Source organism: Bos indicus, chromosome 28 (assembly GCF_029378745.1).
Source record: "Bos indicus isolate NIAB-ARS_2022 breed Sahiwal x Tharparkar chromosome 28, NIAB-ARS_B.indTharparkar_mat_pri_1.0, whole genome shotgun sequence".
Lineage (NCBI taxonomy): Eukaryota > Metazoa > Chordata > Mammalia > Artiodactyla > Bovidae > Bos > Bos indicus.
In genome coordinates, this window is record NC_091787.1 from 6,362,110 (window position 1) to 6,382,489 (window position 20,380).

At 41.5% G+C, this 20,380-nt stretch overlaps 1 protein-coding gene across 1 annotated transcript in view; it reads left to right on the plus strand.

The window, feature by feature from the left end:
• The window catches only part of MAP3K21 (mitogen-activated protein kinase kinase kinase 21), a 58,680-nt gene that overhangs the window by 12,504 nt on the left and 25,796 nt on the right, over positions 1 to 20,380 (plus strand). The window contains exons 2-4 of the mRNA XM_019954147.2: positions 5,082 to 5,262; positions 13,697 to 13,845; positions 14,864 to 15,039. Coding sequence (XP_019809706.2) covers positions 5,082 to 5,262; positions 13,697 to 13,845; positions 14,864 to 15,039 — 506 coding nt within the window. The remainder of the gene's footprint in view (positions 1 to 5,081; positions 5,263 to 13,696; positions 13,846 to 14,863; positions 15,040 to 20,380) is intronic.

A 20,380-nucleotide genomic window follows, 5' to 3' on the forward strand; every position in this document is an offset into this window, starting at 1 on the left:
ATGGAAGAAAGGAAAACTCAAAAATTAACAAAGTGGAATTTCTGATTATTCTGCTCCCTTTTTGTAACTGGTAGCGTTATTAGTAACAAGGAAGACTGGCAACAACTGTCTGTTTCTGTGGCCCAGAATTTGGTGTGCCCACTTTGTGTCCAGTTGTTCAGATGCTTGCCCTTCAGATGGGATCTGAAGCCAAGCCCTGTATAGTAGCCGTATGATCTGGGTTACATTTCTAACTGTGACCTGGAGACTGTAAATTCCAGACTGTCGCAGAATGGCATGAAGGTCCAATGAGAGGTGAAATGGAGACAACTCTACATAGAAGAGGATTAGTTAGTGGTAGACAGTATCCTTATTATGACTGGTGATATTAATAATTATCACTAATAAAAACTATTGAGTGTTTGGTGTATGAGGCACTGCCTTAGGTGATGTTGGGGGGATAGAAGGGGGTCCTTACTCTGTGCATATTAGTTAGAAGTTCTAGGGGAAGGAACGTTACAGCATAACAGTATTTATTCAGAATTGGCAACTTTATAATCAGTCCCCCTTCAGCTAGCTCATGTTGCATTAACTCTGTGACTTCTGTGACTGTCTAAATTGATGACACCAATGTGAATCCATTACAAAGTGAAATTTCAAGCCTTGCAAAGGGATAGGATTTCCTGACTTCCATGAAAGTGATTTTGAAGATTTGCTAAAAACGCTTTCAAACCCATTGATAAAGGATATATGTGGGTATAGGTACGTGTAATCCTACAAAACGCTTACTGTGTTTCAGACACCGTTCTGAGCACTGTATGTGTCTTCCTTTCTTCCTCCCTGCACGGTCATAATTCCTGTGACAGACAGGAGTCAAAAGCACAGAGTCCAAACCGAGCAGTCCGCCCTGGCGTGCATGCTTCTGTCGTGATGCCGCAGGGCTGCCACTTAGATCACGCGATAATTATCCAATGGCAGGAAATCAGAAAGGAGGACAACGGCTCCTGAATACAAGGAGATTTCCAAGGGATCAAGAAAGCACTTGTGAAAATTTATAACAGCCGTCAACCGAGCAATGCAGGCTGTAGTTAGGACCATGGACCCAGGGGTCAGACAGCTTGAAGGGCATTGCTCCTTAGCTACGTGACCCTGGACAGATTACTCAGCATCTCTGTGTCTCAGTTTCCTTATCTATCAAGTACAGGTGATAAATAATATCCACCCATAGCACTGTGGTAGGGGTTATCTGGTTAAAATACCCGTTAAGTGTACGGGACAGAATGTGCTCAGTCAACGCTGATTATTTCTATAACGTTTGGGAAAGTGCTTCCGCTTTTCCACAGGTCAAACGTGAAGAATGTCTTATGCTTGTTTCCAGTTTTGTTTGGATCATTTATTCTAAGAAATCTCACATGCTTGTTCATTTTTGTCCTTTTAAGAGTTAGTGCCGGGTTTAAACAATGACAAAGATGTTGTTAAAGAATAAAAGGCTTTTCAAAAAAAAAAATCAGTAAACTTATTCATTTTTCATTCATTCAATGAAACAAATATTTTTAATGATAAAAGGTGCAGTGTACAAAGAAGATGGACATCATAAATCATTAGATACCTAATAACAAAGAAAGATACATAAAACAAAAATCAGAAGAAATATAAGGAAAAAGAACAAAATACATAATCATAGCGAGACATATTAACATTTATCTGAGACTGTTTTATCAAGTACAGAAAAAATAAGAATAGGAGCATCTTGAATGATGTCATTAATAATTTAAATATAATAGATTAATATATTTAATTAATTTATATTAATCTTATATCCTGCACAAATATATTTAAAATTTTGTATCTCATATGTGGTTATTAGATGTTTATAGGACATTTTCGGAGAAGGCAATGACACCCCACTCCAGTACTCTTGCCTGGAAAATCCCATGGACGGAGGAGCCTGGTGGGCTGCAGTCCATGGGGTCGCTAAGAGTCAGACACGACTGAGGGACTTCACTTTCACTTCTCACTTTCATGTATTGGAGAAGGAAATGGCAACCCACTCCACTGTTCTTGCCTGGAGAATCCCAGGGACGGGGGAGCCTGGTGGGCTGCCGTCATGGGGTCGCTAAGAGTCGGACACGACTGAAGTGACTTAGCAGCAGCAGCAGCAGCAGCATAGGACATTTAGAAAAACTGGCAAAAAGATTAAAATAGACTTTTTTCATGTTATTTTTCAAGGTGAAACCTGAATAATAACTGCCCCTACACACACACAGGCATATACTCTATTAACTCTGAAACTTGGATTACTGTTTGATTGGATTCACTGTGTTGCTCACTTCTTTTTCAGTATTAATTATCTTCTGATCATGAAGACCTATCTCTTGCGATTTTTGTGAGAATTAAATGAAATAACGCCTGTAAAGTACAAGGAATATAGTGAATATTGACAGTTACCAATGACTCTTATGAACTGGTTGTTATTTCCGTTAGATGGGAATTGGCATGGGCAAAGGATAAACATAAGAATGGGCATGTTTTGTTCATTTCACCTGTAAACTCTATGCACCTGTGCTGAATCAGACACTACAGAGTGGTTCCGTGTGGGTGAGCACGAATGTCCAAGTTTCTTACCGTCTGTCTCCTCTCCTGCCATCCCCACCACACACACACACACACACACACACACTCTCTCTCCCTCACTCACACACTCACTCTTTCACACGTACTGTCTCAGAGCTCACAGTAGTGGAGGCATCAGGTAAATGGAAACGCTGTGGTACCTGGTGCCTCGCAGAGCTGTCATAGAAACACAGAGGTCACGTGAGTGTGGAGGAGGTGCTGGTTCCTGACCTGGGGTATCTGGAAGATGTCACTGAGCAGATACTGTTTGGTCTCGAGGAGCAGCCAGCCTGGCTTGAGCAGAGGAAGCTTATCCATAGAGGAACCAGGCATGGTTTGACTGTAGCTTGCTGTGTGAATCGAGGGGCTGTGATTGCCCGGGTTTCAGAGTGTGGACACTATCTCTGAGTTATGGGGAATCATGGAATATTTTAAAATGCAGGTTTATTAAGGTATAATTTACATAGAGTAAAACTCACCCTCTGAGGGTTCACTCTGATGCGTTTTGACAGATACATATAATCCTGTAACCACCACCACCACCACCAAGAGAGAGAATTTGCATACCTTGGAAAAACTCTTCCATGGAGCACCGCCCTCAGACCTTTCCCTTCAGCCTCCAAAGCCGCTGGTCTGATTTCCGTCCCTCTTCCAGGATGTCACACAGAATTGTTGTATGAAACGCTTCATGTGGGGCTTCCTTCTCTTAGAGTAGTGGTTTTGAGAGTCATCCTTATGTGACATGCATTGGTAGTTTATTCATGAGAGGCTTAAAAAGATAAAAGGATGCCACAGAGCTTTAGGAAGATGAATCTGCTTGGGGTGGTGTGTGGGTGACAGAGGAGAGGGCCAACATCTGGTCCAGAGAGAAGGACTGTAATTCGGTGTGAGATGGTGGCAGGGTAGTCGGGGAGGGGTATCTGCAGGGCATTCAGTTCAGTTCAGTCACTCAGTTGTGTCCAACTCTTTGCGATCCCATGGACTGCAGCACTCCAGGCTTCCCTGTCCATTACCAACTCCCAGAATTTACTCAAACTCATGTCCATTGAGTCAGTGATGCTATCCAACCATCTCATCTTCTGTTGCCCCCTTCTCCTCCCACCTTCAATCTTTCCCAACATCGGGGTCTTTACCAATGAGTCTGTTCTTCACAGCAGGTGGCCAAACTATTGGAGTTTCTGCTTCAGCATCAGTCCTTCCAATAAATATTCAGGACTGATCTCCTTTAGAATGGACTGGTTGGATCTCCTTGCAGTTCAAGGGACTCTCAAGAGTCTTCTCTAACACCACAGTTCAAAACCATCAATTCTTTGGCACTCAGCTTTCTTTATAGTTCAACTCTCACATCCATACATGACTACTGGAAAAACCATAGCCTCGACTAGATGGACCTTTGTTGGCAAAGTAATGTCTCTGCTTTTGAATGTGCTGTCTAGGTTGGTCAGAGCTTTTCTTCCAAGGAGCAAGCATCTTTTAATTTCATGGCTGTGGGGCATTAGGTTGAACTGGAATAACTGAGCTGCAGGCTAGAAGGAGGGTTTTAAGGAAGGAGCAAGGAGATAAGTTAGAAAACACAGTAGGTTTAAACCATCCGTTTTGTAGCAGATGGGAAGGAGTAGCATGGATACGCAGCTACATCAGAGCCTCATGGAAAACAGTGGGACATTTCTGTTTGGTTATAGGCAGAGAAATCAACCAGGGGAGAGAGGAACCCAAGGCTCTGTGAAGGGCGGGACAGGTGGGTGCAGGTGGGCAGTGATGGGAAGCAGGGTTCTTTTAGCTTCTGCTACCTGAGTGTGGCAGAGGGACACGATGGAAAGAACTTAGCATGCACGCACACACGTGAGCACTCAGGGCTGCCCTGACCTCAGCTCAGCTCCTGAAAGCTGTCTTGTACACTCTGCATTTTGTCAGGGGGCTGGGGAAACCAGCATCTGGATAATGTTTCTTAGAAAGTTTTACTTTTTGCTGTATTCTGATCTCTGGTAAAGCAATCCAATCTTATAAAATAACTTAATGGGTTAACATGTCTATTCTCATTTGGCAAACTTAAGATAATCTTTGATAATAATGATTTATGGTAATATGCCATCTACTTGCAATACTCTAATACATTCAGTAGAAAACACTACATTTTTAGATCAGGACCTAACTTCTTGGAAGAAAATCACGTTTTATTTTCCTGTCGCATAAACTTTCACAGACTTCTGATCCTCCCTGTGATATCTCAGTTAAACGTTTCTTGCCCCTAGAAATCGTTTGCTTTCTCATAAAGATGCTAAGCTGTATTGTGTCTGGACTTTTTTAAACTTGTAACTTCAGGCACAAATGACCCACTAAAGGTTATGAAAAGCATGATGTATTAATAAGATAAAATGGTAAAATGCAGGTTTGTTCTCTTCACAGCTAACTGCAGTGAAGTTTGTATTTTAAAAGCCACTGAAAATTTATAAAAATATGCGAACACTCTCCCTTTGTTTTTCCCTTAGTTTTGCTGCTCGAGAAGATAGAGCATGATGACATCTGCAACAAGACACTGAAGATTACAGACTTCGGCTTGGCGAGAGAATGGCACAGGACTACCAGGATGAGCGCAGCGGGCACGTACGCCTGGATGGCCCCGGAAGTTATCAAGTCTTCTTTGTTTTCCAAGGGAAGTGACATCTGGAGGTAAGTAAGCACCATGCATCTTGCTCTTGCAGATGTTCGTGGAAACTGGTTGCTGCACTTCCATTAAATGAGTCCCAAGTGTTAGTTGCTCAGTCGTGTCCAACTTTTTGTGACCCCGTGGACTGTAGCCCACCAGGCTCCTCTGTCCATGGGATTCTGCAGGCAAGAATACTGGAGTGGGTTGCCATTTTCTTCTCCAGGGGATCTTCCTGATCAAACCCAGGTCTTCTGCATTGCAGACAAATTCTTTACCATGTGAGCCACCAGGGAAGCCCCAAATGAGTCCCAAAGTATTGAATAATTCTGAGCATAATGGATAGTAAAGATGGTCCACAGTTTGTGGTTGTTCCACTTAAGAATTTTTTTGACTTTACAATGGCGCAAAAGTGGTAGGCACGCCCTCAAAACTGTGCTTGGGATTTGGCGTTTTGATCTTTCCCAGCCTAGTGACACATGGTCCAGTCCTCTCTTGTGAGGCCAGGCAAAGGCAGTGAGCTGCAGCTCCTGGTCAGCACCACCATCAGGAGGGGAAACAACCGACACACTTAGAACCATTCTGGACCCACCCTGCTTTTCAGTGTTGGTATCGTATGCAATCAACTACACGAGATATTCACCACAAGATCAGCTTTAGGCTTTGTGTTAGATGATTTTGCCCAACTCTAGGCTAATGTAAGTGTTCTGAGCACTTTTAGAAAGACTGGGCTAAGCTTGGTCTTCTCAGGTGGTGCCAGTGGTAAAGAACCCGCCTGCCAGTGCAGGAGACAGAAGAGATGTGGGTTTGATCCCTGGGTTAGGAAGATCTCCTGGAGGAGGGCATGGCAACCCACTCCAGTATTCTTGCCTGGAGAATCCCATGGACAGAGGAGCCTGGTGGGCTACTGTCCATAGGGTCGCAAAGAGTCGGACATGACTGAAGTGACAGCACAGCATACACACTCGTTAACCTTCTGTAACGCTGCTAAGTTGCTTCAGTCGTGTCCGACTCTGTGTGACCCCATAGATGGCAGCCTACCAGGCCCCGCTGTCCCTGGGATTCTCCAGTCAAGAACACTGGAGTGGGTTGCCATTTCCTTCTCCAATGCATGAAAGTGAAAAGTGAAAGTGAAGTCGCTCAGTCGTGTCCAACTCTTAGCGACCCCATGGACTGCAGCCTACCAGGCTCCTCCATCCATGAGATTTTCCAGGCAAGAGTACTGGAGTGGGGTGCCACTGCCTTCTCCACTCTATAACATTAGGTGTATTAAATGCATTTTCAGCTTAAGATATTTTCAGCTTACTATGGAGTTATCCAGATGTGACCCTGTTGTAAGTTGAGGAAGATCTGTATGAGCCTTTTTGAAGGTTTTGTGGTTTTGATCAAGATAGTTATAATCATGACGGAATGGGTAACTTGAGATTTTGATTGTCTTAGGACTTCCATTTGATAGAAGAATCTTTTTTTTTTTTAATAATTTATTTTATTTTTAACTTTACAATATTGTATTGGTTTTGCCATATATCAAAATGAATCCGCCACAGGTACACATGTGTTCCCCATCCTGAACCCTCCTCCGTCCTCCCTCCCCATACCATCCCTCTGGGTCGTCCCAGTGCACCAGCCCCAAGCATCTAGTATCGTGCATCGAATCTGGACTGGCGACTTGTTTCATATATGATATTATACATGTTTCAATGCCCTTCTCCCAAATCATCCCACCCTTTCCCTCTCCCACAGAGTCCATAGAACAGTCCAAAAGACTGTTCTACACATCTGTGTCTCTTTTTCTGTCTCATATACAGGGTTATTGTTACCAACTTTCTAAATTCCTTATATATGTGTTAGTATACTGTATTGGTGTTTTTCTTTCTGGCTTACTTCACTCTGTATAATAGGCTCCAGTTTCATCCACCTCATTAGAACTGATTCAAATGTAGTCTTTTTAATGGCTGAGTAATACTCCATTGTGTATATGATAGGAGAATCTTATTAAATCAGAGGTTTGATTAAAACTAGTTATAGTTTGAGTTAACAGGAATAGCATTTTGTAAGACCTGTTGGTAAATAAACATAAATCTCACTTTAAGGAAAATTTTGATTCCTCATGACTCACACACAGAATGTTAGCATGGAAGGAGTTTGAAGAAAAAATTTAGATCAGCTCCTTCATTTTATAGATTGAATCATCTAAAGATTGAAGCTTCTGGTTTGGGAATGGAGAGCTGGACCAAAATGGGATCCCAGGTTATCCAGGTTATCTGAATTTCCATCCAGCTTTGTCTCATTAAGGAGTGAAGACACCATCCATACCAGAACAACACAGAGGATGACAGAACAACTCTGTTTATTCTTACAATGCACCAGGAGCTTACTGGCCTTCATTTAAGGCTCATAAAATGCTGTGTGACTAGTATTAAAACTCCAGAGTTTTTTTTTTCTTGTTGTGTTTTAACAGCTTTGTTGAGATATAATTCATACATCATATAAACTATTGAATTCGCCAGTTTAAACTGTGCAATTTCATGGCTTTTAGTATATTAATCGGAGAAGGCAATGGCACCCCACTCCAGTACTCTTGCCTGGAAAATCCCATGGACGGAGGAGCCTAGTAGGCTGCAGTGCATGCTAAGGGTCGGACACGACTGAGCAACTTCACTTTCACTTTTCACTTTCATGCATTGGAGAAGGAAATGGCAGCCCACTCCAGTGTTCTTGCCTGGAGAATGCCAGGGACAGGGGAGCCTGGTGGGCTGCCGTCTGCAGGGTTGCACAGAGTTGGACACGACTGAAGTGACTTAGCAGTATATTAATAGAGTTGTGTACCTTCATCACCACAATTTAGAACATTTTCATAATCCATAAAAGAAATCCTATTAAAGGTAGCCATCTCCCTCAAAACTTCATCCCTCCCAGCCCAAGGCAATCATGAATCTATGTTTTGTATCTTTAGATTTGCTTATTCTGGACATTTTGTATACATGGAATTATGTAATATGCAGTTCTCTTAGTGGCTTTTCAGTTAGCATATTTTCAAGGTTCATGTCATAGAATGTGTCAGAATTTCATTCTTATTTATTGTTGAATAATATTCCATTGGATGGGTAATACCACATTTTCTTGTCCATTTATCAGTTGATGGCATTGGGGCTGTTTCCACTTATTGACTAATTCTGAATAATGCTGCTATGCACATCAAAGTTGTTGTGAGGATTTGAGTTTTCCTTCTCTTGGATAGGCGTGAAATTGCTGGGTCACAGGGTAATTATATAGTTAATCATTTGAGGAACTGCCAGACTGTTTTCTACCAGTCCTCATTCCCATATACAGCAGTGTATAAATAAGGCCTTCTAATTTAATTGTTCTACTTATGACTTTTAAGAAATTTATCACCTGTGCCAGGGGTTCTATAGCGTCTTTGGGCCATTTTGAGAAATACAAATGCTTGGGCCTCACCCCTTACTTGATGACTTGTACTCTGCTGATAGAGACTGAGGACATGTGTCTTCATAAAATATTAGATGTGTTGTTCTTGACTTAATCACAATAATTTTCTGAACATATAATGCCAAAATACTTAAGTGAAGTAGGTGATTGTTTTAAAAAATTATACTTCAAGACTCTGAAAACTCATAAAAGGTACCATAAATCAATTTTACATTCTGTATAATTACTTAACACTATAACCATTTTACTAGTTGTGTGCCTTTTAAAATAAACTGTGTAATTATAAGCTGTACAAATGCTGTGCAATCTACATAAGTGCTTTATAGCAACCTCATGGACTATAAGCACAGAATCAAGAAGTAAGAAAAAAAGAATGTCTAAAAGCAGTCACAGTCTGGGCCTTGAAGTCCAACACTCATGGAGAGGAATTCCCTCAAAATCTGTTCTTTTCTCAGTTGTATAATATAAGCTTGGTTGTCTGATTTTCAGTAGAAGCATCTAATCAGAAGAGGGGAGAAGGATGCTAAGCTGGTAAAAAAGAAAAAAATTAAAAAAAAAAAAAGAGGCAGTTGAGAACAGAGTAGGCGACAGGAGCAAAAGACAGCATGAAATTATGAAAAAGACCAGAGACTACCGACCTCCGTAGCCACCTGGTGTGGAGCCAGACGTCCACACACATCTCCAGAATGCATCAGTATGTTAAAGCAGAGTCCTAGGCATCAGAATGTGGAAGGCAGGGAAGGCTGTCCCTCTGAACTACACAGACCTTTGCCTTAGAACCTCCTTTGTAATATTCCCATAAAAATAATTGCATTCAAGAAGCATCGCCTTGGTCTGTGGGGCTGGTATTATATATATATATATATATACATACATACATACATACACTGGTGTATTTAGCGATCGCCCTCCTTCTGCATCTTCCCTCCTTACCAGTTACTACCCTACAAGAGAACTTTGACAGATATTATCACTGAACTTTTATTGTGACTCCTGTGACTACCCCCGTTTCACACTGACAGAATTAGACATTTCCTCAGAATTGTAAAACTAATGAATAGCATGCTCTGATCCCTGGCTTAAGAGCCATGTTCCTGCCACCACAGCCCTTAATTATTAGATCACTTGTGTTCTTAGCAGAGGGCTTTTTATACTATATCCCACTGAGTTTCAGAGAGCAGAAAAATATGCATTATGCTTTAGAAATTGTCCCATAGAAATAGTTCCCCCCACCTTTTCTTTTCCAGATTGGTTCTTACCAGACTACTTCACTCTGGAAAAATGACCTATCCTAAAGTATTCATTCTCTGAAATTTCCAAGAGGCAAAGTTGGGCTGTTATTGTTTTAATTTTGTTATTTTCTATTGAGAATAGCAAGGAAGCTTCTTTGAATTTAGGCAGTTTTCGGTTATTCTAAGAATTTTTTGGTCTCTTGCTCTGAAATGATTTTTGTTGATTGAACTGTAAATTAAGTTTACTTACTCTTGAAAGTAAGTATGTGTCTCTGCTAATGCATCATAATACAGATAATTTTTAAGAAACTAAGCAGATAGCTTTTGAAAAATCCTGTTTACAACTTAATTACTAATACTTATAGCATTATATAACTTAGAAGTACTGCATTATATATTCCTTTTATAAAAAAAATGTAAAGCAGTGCTTTGAGAGGGTAGGGCAGATATCCCTAATACTTCATCAGTGATTCAAGATCAACTTCAAGGCCATGTGAGTGCAGACACAGTCAGCAGAGAGTAACAGTCCCGCAGCTCAGCCCCAGGCCTGCCGCCTCCAGGTCCAGGTGCCTGTCGGTGCTGCCCTCTTACTCCTCCTGGTGGAGAAGGAGCCCTGGACTCAGGGGCCTCAGGATGGAAGCACCTCTGCTTCTGGGCCAGCAGAACATCAGCTGGAGGATCTGTGAGCCCCATTTGAATGGGCACATTCTGTTGTTTCTACATCCCTTTCTGAATGTTTCCAATGTAGTCTAGAGTCCAGTGGGCACTACTGGAGAGATCTATACAGGCAGTGGTCACGGCCAGGATGACCTGCACCAGGGCTCCAGAGTCTCTGCGCAGACCAGGTCTTCTTCATAGACGCCTTTTTGTATTTGTGATACTGTGAATCTCTGTATCTCTTAAGATCAGGAGATAATCAAATGAGACTCGGAAATCAGTTCCAATGCACAGTTAAATGACTTTTATTGCTTCTGAGCTGTTTTGCCTTGGAGAAGGCAATGGCACCCCACTCCAGTACTCTTGCCTGGAAAATCCCATGGACGGAGGAGCCTGGTAGGCCACAGTCCATGGGGTCGAGAGGAATCGGACACGACTGAGCAACTTCACTTTCACTTTTCACTTTTATGCACTGGAGAAGGAAATGGCAACCCACTCCACTGTTCTTGCCTGGAGAATCCCAGGGACGGGGGAGCCTGGTGGGCTGCCGTCTATGGGGTCGCACAGAGTCGGACACGACTGAAGTGACTTAGCAGTAGCAGGCATATTTTACTGCCTTCTGTCTGCTGTCTTTAAAACTATGTTCAAATACCATATATAAGCAGCAAACAGAAGAAATGAGAAGTTACTTCTTTAAATTTCAAACTGTTATCTGTTCCTGGTGACTGGCAAGCCTCTGCCAAAAAGTTATGCTTGCCTGCAAGTATCCCATTTCACTAGAGTCATATATAACACTGACCTTCCCCCTACCTCTTTGGAGCAGCTTTTCAGAGCTATCTGAAATGCTATCTCCTGGGCTATAGTCCTCATTATGCCCTCAAATAAAACTTAACTCACACAAACACAAAAACATTCAAACTTTTTTTAACTTAGTTAATGAAGTTTGAAAAGATGAGAAAAGTGAATAGCACTGTACTTCTTATGTTAATAGTGGGGGTTTAGTTGTTAAGTCATGTCCAACTCTTGCAACCCCATGGACTGTAGCCTACCAGGTTCCTCTGTCCATGGGATTCTCCAGGCAAAGATACTGGAGTGAGTTGCCATTTCTTTTTCCAGGGGATCTTTCCAACCCAGGAATCGAACCCAGATCTCCTGCACTGCAGGCAGATTCCTTACCGAGGGAAGGAAAGTACTGAGCTACAAGGGAAGCCCCTTATGTTAATAGAGCTTAAAGCAAATACGGTCCTTTCTTATATGCTAATTTTTTTTGCATGTCAATATTTTTTTGAATTTTTTAATTGAACGATAATTGCTGTACAGAATTTTGTGGTTTCCTGTCATACATCAACAAGAATCAGCCATAGGTACAAACCCGTGTCCCATCCCCATGGTTATGTGTTTTAAAGTCAGGTGAGTGTCAAGAGTGACTGATGTTTTATGTAACAAAACAAAAGATAATCCAAATGCACTTTATGTTTTGAAGATGACTTTCCTGGTGACTCAGTGGTAAAGAATCTGCCTGCCAATGCAAGAAATGCAGGTTTGAGCCCTGGGACAGGAAGATCCCCTGGAGAAGAAAACAGGACTCCAGTATTCTTGCCTGGGAAATCCCATGGATAGAGGAACCTGGTGGGCTACAGTCCATGAAGTCACAGAAAGTAGGACATGACCTAGCAACTAAGCAACAACAACAGAGAGAAACTAAGGTTCTGATTGGTTTTGTAGAAGAAAATAAATCTGTATAATGTTCAAGGCTTATTTCTATGCTCCTCTGTACTGCCTTGAACTGGACCAACTCAGAGGGTCTAGTATGGATGTGAACTGAAATTTGGTCCTTCAGCTTCATTTACAAATTCATTTCGAGATCCTTCTACTGTGAGTTTGCTGGTTCTTGTATGTAATTTCATTTGCCCTTTAACTGAAACAGCAGTGACTCAGCTGGTAAAGAATCCACCTGCAATGCAAGAGACGATCCCTGGATTGAGGAGATCCCCTGGAGGAGGGATATGCTACCCATTCCAGTATTCTTGCTTGGAGAATACCCATGGACAGAGGAGCCTGGCAGGCTGCAGTCCATGGGGTCGCAAAGAGTTGGACACGACTGAGTGACTAAGCACAGCACAGCACACACCTACATCACATCTGCTGATGCTTTGAAGAGCTTGGCTGCTGCAGTTGTTCCTTGTTTTTTATTCTCCTTTCACTTTACCTCCCTCAGTTATAAAAAAAAAAGATGTGTCATATTCTCCCAGCAGGCTCAGGGAGGCCCACAGGATTTCTTTGTTCATTACTAGTAGGCATTAGGTGGAAACATGAGTAACACATCTCCTAAATATAAAGGGAGAGGCAGAGAGAAGCAGTTTCTAAAATCTGTTTTAAAACAGCATGATTGCAATTATGTAAAGTTTAAAAATAAAATAAAATTAGAAAAAAAAAAAAACCAGCATGATTGGACTTCAGTCCTGTGCTGTATAGCATGAGATTCTGTAGGGCTGGAATCTTCAGTGTCCTGAATATCTTCAGGAGGTGTGGAAAAAATGAGACAGAAGGACAAACATCAGAACAACCACATTGCTCTTTATGTGTGGCCTGGTTCTTGTTGTTCAGTCGCTCATTCGTGTTCGACTCTTTGTGATCCCAAGAACTGCAACACACCAGGCCTTCCTGTCCTCACTATCTCCCAGAGTTTACTCAAACCCATGTCCATTGAGTCGGTGATGCCATCCAACCATCTCATCCTCTGTTGCCCCCTTCTCCTCCTGCCCTCAATCTTTCCCAGCATCAGGGTCTTTTCCAATGAGTCAGCTCAACAGTATGAAAAGGCCTGGTTCTGGACCCTGTTTAATTCAGTCATGTACTGCTTTTAAGCTTTCCTATTTACTAAGTAGTTTCACTTCCTCAGAAGAAGGCATAACTGATTTCTGGAAGGAGAGTAATTGTATATGTTTGGAATGTTAAGTGGAAGAACCCACCTCTCACACTGGGATAAGGGCCCCTATGGGCTTTGTTGGAAGAGAAGATTGATTATTAGGAGCTGGATGAAGGCACTGATGTGTTTCTCCCATTGATTGTGTCATGAGGAAAAAGCCCCACTTAACTTTATGAAAACTCTACTTTCCAGCTACGGAGTGGTGCTGTGGGAGCTGCTCACGGGAGAAGTGCCCTACCGTGGCATTGATGGCTTGGCTGTGGCCTACGGGGTGGCGGTCAACAAGCTCACTCTGCCCATCCCCTCCACCTGCCCTGAGCCATTTGCCAAGCTCATGAAAGGTATTTGGGTGTCTCTGTGTGTCTGTGGGATCAACAGGAATCACTCATTAGAACATCTGTATATGAAATAGATAACTAATGAGAACATACTGTACATAGCAGAGGGATCTCTTCTCAGTGCTCTGTGGCAACCTAAATGGGAAGGAAATCCAAAAATGAGGGGATATGTGTGTACATACAGCAACCGAGCACACACATAGCTGATTCACTTTGCTGTACAGCAGAAACTAACACAATTGTGAAACAGCTATACTCCAATAAATATTCTAAAAAAGAGAACATCCGTATTTTTTTTAACCAAAAGGGTAATTTCTGTAATTCTAATTTTCAAACGATTTTAAATAATTATGCTGTTTTAAGAAAAAGAAATCATGTCTTTGATCTAAGATGTCAGATTAAGTTTTGACGAACTAAGTAACTTAAAAACATTCCAGTTTAATAATAACTCATTTATACAAAATTCAGTTGAATGGTAGTAAATTTTTCATCAAATACACTAGTGGAGTTCAAAGGCAATATTGATTTGGCTTCATATGTGCTGCTTTTAATTCTACCTAATGATCAATAATCTTTTATAGTCTCAACTGGCATGGTTTTGCCATGACCTTATCTATTTTGGTCTTATCTTTTTAAAAACTGTTAAGTAACTCTTTTTGTGGGCATTAAGTTACCTTGCTTAGAACCTCACTTGTGACTATAACATTTTAGAAACCTAGGTTTTCTTGGATTGACTTTAAGAACTCTGAAACTGTAAGTCACGTGATGAGGGCAGCTTAGGCGAGATGGAGTTTATGGTAAGGCAGAGGAAGCACACATACTAATGTCAAGTCATACAGACAACAAGAGCCTTACCTAATAATAATTATTTCACAGGCTACTGACACAGGCATGGTGTAAAATAAAATTTTCAAAATCATTATCGACTGATGTTTAAAATCTTGAACAGACCCTGTCAACACAGGCTGACAATCTGAACTATGTGGATAAATGGACTTACCATGATTCTTATTTATTTTAGAATGCTGGCAACAAGACCCTCACATTCGACCATCTTTTGCTTCAATTCTTGAACAACTGACTGAAATTGAAAAGGCAGTTATGACTGAAATGCCTCAAGAGTCCTTTCATTCCATGCAAGATGACTGGAAACTGGAAATTCAGCAAATGTTTGATGAGTTGAGAACAAAGGAAAAGGTCAGTGGTAAATATTAACTGCATAATGTGTTCACACTCATGAAGATTATGGAGAACACGAGTCAAGAACCACTAGACTAAACCACTAAACCATTATTTAAAAATATTTTCACACATCAATATTTGTTGATACTTTCCTTCTAGTTAAAACAGAACTGTACTCAAAATGTATAACTGGAAAAGAAATAACCTTTTACTAAAGGTTATTAAAGGAATTTTATTAAAGGAATTTTCAAATATTAAAAAAAAAACTTTAAAGAGGAGAAAGAATGACATACTAAACCCTTTGTGTGCATTAACCAGCTTCAATAATTGTCAATAGATAGTCACTTTGTTCATTTCTTTTTCTTATCATCTTTTTTTTTTTTTTTAAACTGCAATATTTTAAGTTAAAACTTAAACTCTTGTCATTTTAGCTTTAAATATTTCAGAATGCATCTCTGATGGGTAGGAATTTAAAAAGTATTTTTCTTGCCATTATTATCTTTAAAAATAACAGTAGTTCCTTGATACCATGTAAGATTCCATATTGAGATGTCACTCAAGATGTCAGAGAGTTTATCTGAAAGATGTCTCCTTACAGTTGATTGGTGCAAATCAGAATTTCAACTTGGGCTGCATGTTTTCCGTTAGATTCTTTAAAACTTCTTTTATGCTAGTTCCCCCGTCTTTCCCCTCCTTTTGTCTTTAAAGCATTACTTTGTTGAAGAAACTGGAAAATTGCATAAAAACTTTTGAACTTTTTAATATGATGAGTGAAGCTCTAGGTGTGTGCATTTTTAAGAAAAGAAAAGTAATAAACCTGAGTGTTAAGCATGCTGAAGCTGTGCATGTATTAACTACATACAGAGTGTAAAGCAGGTGAAGCAGAAACACACCTAATAGGAAGGCAGACAAGTTGGGAAGTGAGTTCCTAGTGATGACTGACTGTCAGCAGTCCCCCCAAACCCCCAAGTTTGGGGCGTGTTGCTGTGTTTCAGTGGCAGTACTTACTTTTTAAAGGCTATTTTTGTAACACTTTAGCATTTGGATGACTCAGTTTATCTTGGTTGTCTGAGGCGTCTAATTGTTCAACAGATTACATTCTTCTCTTGTGCATAGGAACCTGAATGTGAGGTCCATGAATCAAGGTCAATTGGACATGGTCAAGCAGGAGATGGCAAGAGTGGCCATTGACATTTTAGGAATCAGTGAGCTAAAATGCACAGGACAGGGTGAATTTGATTCACATAACCATTATCTCTACTACTGTGGGCATATATATATATGTGTGTGTTAGTCACTCAGTCATGTCTGACTCTTTGTGACCCCATGGACTATATAGCCCACCAAGCTCCTCTGTCCATGGAATTCTCCAGGCAAGAATATTGGAGTGGGTTGCCATTTCCTTCTCCAAGGGATCTTTGCAACCCAGGGATAGAACCCAGGTCTCCCACATGGCAGGTGGATTCTTTACTGTCTGAGCCACCAAGGAAGCTGCCTTTAAAAGAAATGGAGTAGCCCTCGTAGTCAACAGAAGAGTCCAAAATGCAGTACTTGGGTGCGATCTCAAAAATGACAGAATGATCTTGGTTCATTTCCAAGGCAAACCATTCAATATTACAGTAATCCAAGTCTACGCCCCAACCTCTAATGCTGAAGAAGCTGAAGTTGAACAGTTCTATGAAGACCTACAAGACCTTTTAGAGCTAACATCAAAAAAAGATGTCCTTTTCATTACAGGGTCTGGAATGCAAAAGTAGGAAACAAAGAGATGCCTGGAGTAACAGGCAAGTTTGGCCTTGGAGTGCAGAGTGAAGCAGGGCAGAGGCTAACAGTTTTGCCAAGAGAACACACTGGTCATAGTAAATATCTGCTTCCAACAATACAAGAGATGACTCTACACATGGACATCACCAGATGGTCAATACCAAGATCGGATTGATTATATTCTTTGCAGCCAGAAATGGAGAAGCTGTATACAGTCAGCAAAAACAAGACATGGAGCTGACTGTGGCTCAGATCATGAGCTTGTTATTGCAAAATTCAGACTTAAGTTGAAAAAAATAGGGAAAACCTCTAGACCATTCAATTATGACCTAAATCAAAACCCTTATGATTATACAGTGGAGGTGATGAATAGATTCAAGGGAATAGATCTGGTAAACAGAGGGCCTGAAGAACTGTAGACGGAGGTTCATAACATTATGGAGACAGTGACCAAAACCATCCCCAATAAAAAGAAATCCAAGAAGACAATAGTTGTTGTCTGAGGAGGCCTTACAAATAGCTGAGAGAAAAAGAGAAGTGAAAGCAAAGGAGAAACAGAAAGATATGCCCAACTGAAGGCAGCGTTCCAGACAATAGCAAGGAGAGATAAGCAGGCCTTCTGAAGTGAGCAGTGCAAAGAAATAGAGGAAGACGGTAGACTGGGAAAGACTAGAGATCTCTTCAAGAAAACTGGAGATACCAAGGGAACATTTCATGCAAAGATGGGGACAGTAAAGGACAGAAATGGCAGGGACCTAACAGAAGCAGAACATATTAAGAAGAGATGGCAAGAATACACAGAAGGACTGTACAAAAAAGGCCTATGGACAGTGACTGCAGGCATGAAATTAAAAGTCGCTTGTTCCTTGGAAGAAAAGCTATGACAAACCTAGACAGCATATTAAAAAGCAGAGATATCGCTTTGCTGACAAAGGTCCAAACCATAGTCAAAGCTATGGTTTTTCCAGTAGTCGTGTACAGATGTGAGAATTGAACCACAAAGAAGGCTGAGTGCTGAGGAACTGATGCTTTCAAATTGTGGTGCTGGAGAAGACTCTTCAGAGTCCCTTGGATAGCAAGGAGATTAAACCAGTCCATCCTAAAGGAAATCAATCCTGAGTATTCACTGGAAGGACTAATGCTGAAGCTGAAGCTCCAATGCTTTGGCCACCTGATGTGAAGAATGACCCAGTTATTCTTTTCCAATGACTCATTGGAAAAGACCCTGAAGCTGGGAAAGATTGAGGGCAGGAGAAGAGGGTAACAAGATGAGATGGTTGGATGGCATTATCGACTCAATGGATATGAGTTTAAGCAAACTCCAGGAGATAATGAAGGACAGGGAAGCCTGGCATGCTGCAGTCCATGGTGTCACCAAGAGTGGGACACGACTTAGCAACTCAACAACAGCAGCAATGTGCAATAAGTGTCCGGGCAATACCACATTGCAAGTTATTGATAGACTTCATAAAGCAATGTAATTGTCCAGGAAGGCATTTTTATATGCCATATATTTGTGATTCTAAAATTGTAGAATTCTTTCCTTTTTTATTTATTTTGAATTGGAGGATAATTGCTGTTCAAAGCTATGTTGGTTTCTGCCATACATCAGCATGAATCAGCAATGGGCATTCACATATCCCCTCTCTCCTGAACCTCCCTGCCACCTCCCACCCCATCCCACCCTCTAGGTTGTCCCAGAGCACCAGGCTGAGCTCCCTACACTACCTCAACTTCCAATTAGCTATCTAAAATAGTAGAATTCTTTTTAAATAGACCATAATGCTCTGCTAAATAAAGAGTCCATTTACATGTTCCAGTGCTTGACATAAAAATATGGGATTATAGTGTAAGTGGGTCATTCTCCCACGTTAAATTACCTTGACTTATGTAGTATGACTCAGCATTACATCACTAGACTTTCACATTGACCATAATACTGAAGGCACATAGCCAACCTAATTGCAGAGGAAAGAGCAAAAAAAATGGTGTTTGTAGTTTGAATATATATATATGTATATATGTGTGTATTTTGTATATATATGTATTTTATATATATATATATACACGCATAACAGTTCTTGAGTTAGTGTATAAAAATACTGTGCATGGGACCAAGATACCTTATACCTAAATCCAGTTTGTGAGTAGCTTACTTCTGCTATTACCAGGCTGAATTGTGAATTAATACAAGGTATGTCATGGGTATTCCCCCAACAGTGAAATTTTCTCTTTAAAAAAATACAATTTAAAAGCATATCTTTGGGGAAATTGTTGTCAGTTTCCATGTTACAATTTCCTCCAGCAAATGTGTTGAATGTCTGCTGTGTGCTGGGACAAGTGTGAGAGCCCTGTGATGTGGCATCCTATATCCTTTGGCGGTCCTGGACCGCCAGGCTAAGGGTTTGGATCCCACTGACAAGTTTTCAAAAGGGGCTTGATGTGCTATCCCGGTAACCCTTGCCAGTCAGCCACTGAAGTCAGAACCTCTTTCTCACTCCCCGTCTGCCATCCCTCCTCCTGCTTCCTTTGTGTGGTAATGAGATATTGTTCCCATAGGTACCCAGTCTCAAAGGTCTTGAAGATGCAGCCTCCCCTGTGACAAAGACCATCGGTGGTAATTCAGTCCCCTGACCCCTGTGGTCCTCACCTGCATACCTGCAGCAGCATCCTGTCTGGGTGCCCTGCATCCAGCCTTGCTCCCCTAACTGAGCCCCTCAGCATACCAGTGACACTCGAAAACGCAAATCAGAAGCCCCTCGCCTCAGTGGCCGACTCCTTTTCCTTATAGCGTCCTCTGTTCCACATTCAGCCTCCTCTGTCCCCAGCCAGCCTGAACTCTTCCATTTCCTCTAGGGCCGCTCTCCTGCCTTTTGGCCTTTGTGTATATTGTCTGTCCCTGGCCTGGCTTACCCTCTCCTCAGAGTTGCTGCTGCTTCATCCTCAGGTCCCCAGAGCCCCCTTCCCTTCATCTTTTGCACCACACAGAGCGTCACAGCGTCCGGCACTTTCTTTATCACAGCCACACTGGGTCATACTTTATTATTATCTGCTTCTTTGTGTCGTCCTTGGTCTGCCTTTCCTACTCGTTAAGTTCATGAGCTGTTCTGTTTTATCCTTGGTCACGCTCATCTGTAACACTGAGCAAAGAGCTTGGCACGTGGTAGACATTCAATAGACATATTAAATACCCAAGTAAAATTTCTTTACAGGTTCCTAATATATACCTTAATAGGTGAGAGATATTAGTACTTATTATTATTGTCATTTAAAAAAAATATCGTTGCTGAACCTTCGTCGCTGTGTGCGGGCTTTCCCTAGTTGCGGCGTGGGCGTCTCACTGCGGTGGCTTTTCCTGTTGTGGAGGTGGGCTCTAGGACGCACAGGCTTTGGAGTTGTGGCGCACGGGGCTTAGTTGACCTGAGGCATGTGGCATCTTCCTGGACCAGGGATCCACCCTGTGTCCCCTGCATTGACAGGCAAATCCTTAACCACTGAACCACCAGGGAAGTTCCAGTTGTCATGTTTTTTCAGTGAAAAGATAATTTAGAAGTGTGTAAATGCCATGAATTCTATTTTGAATCTTATGCAG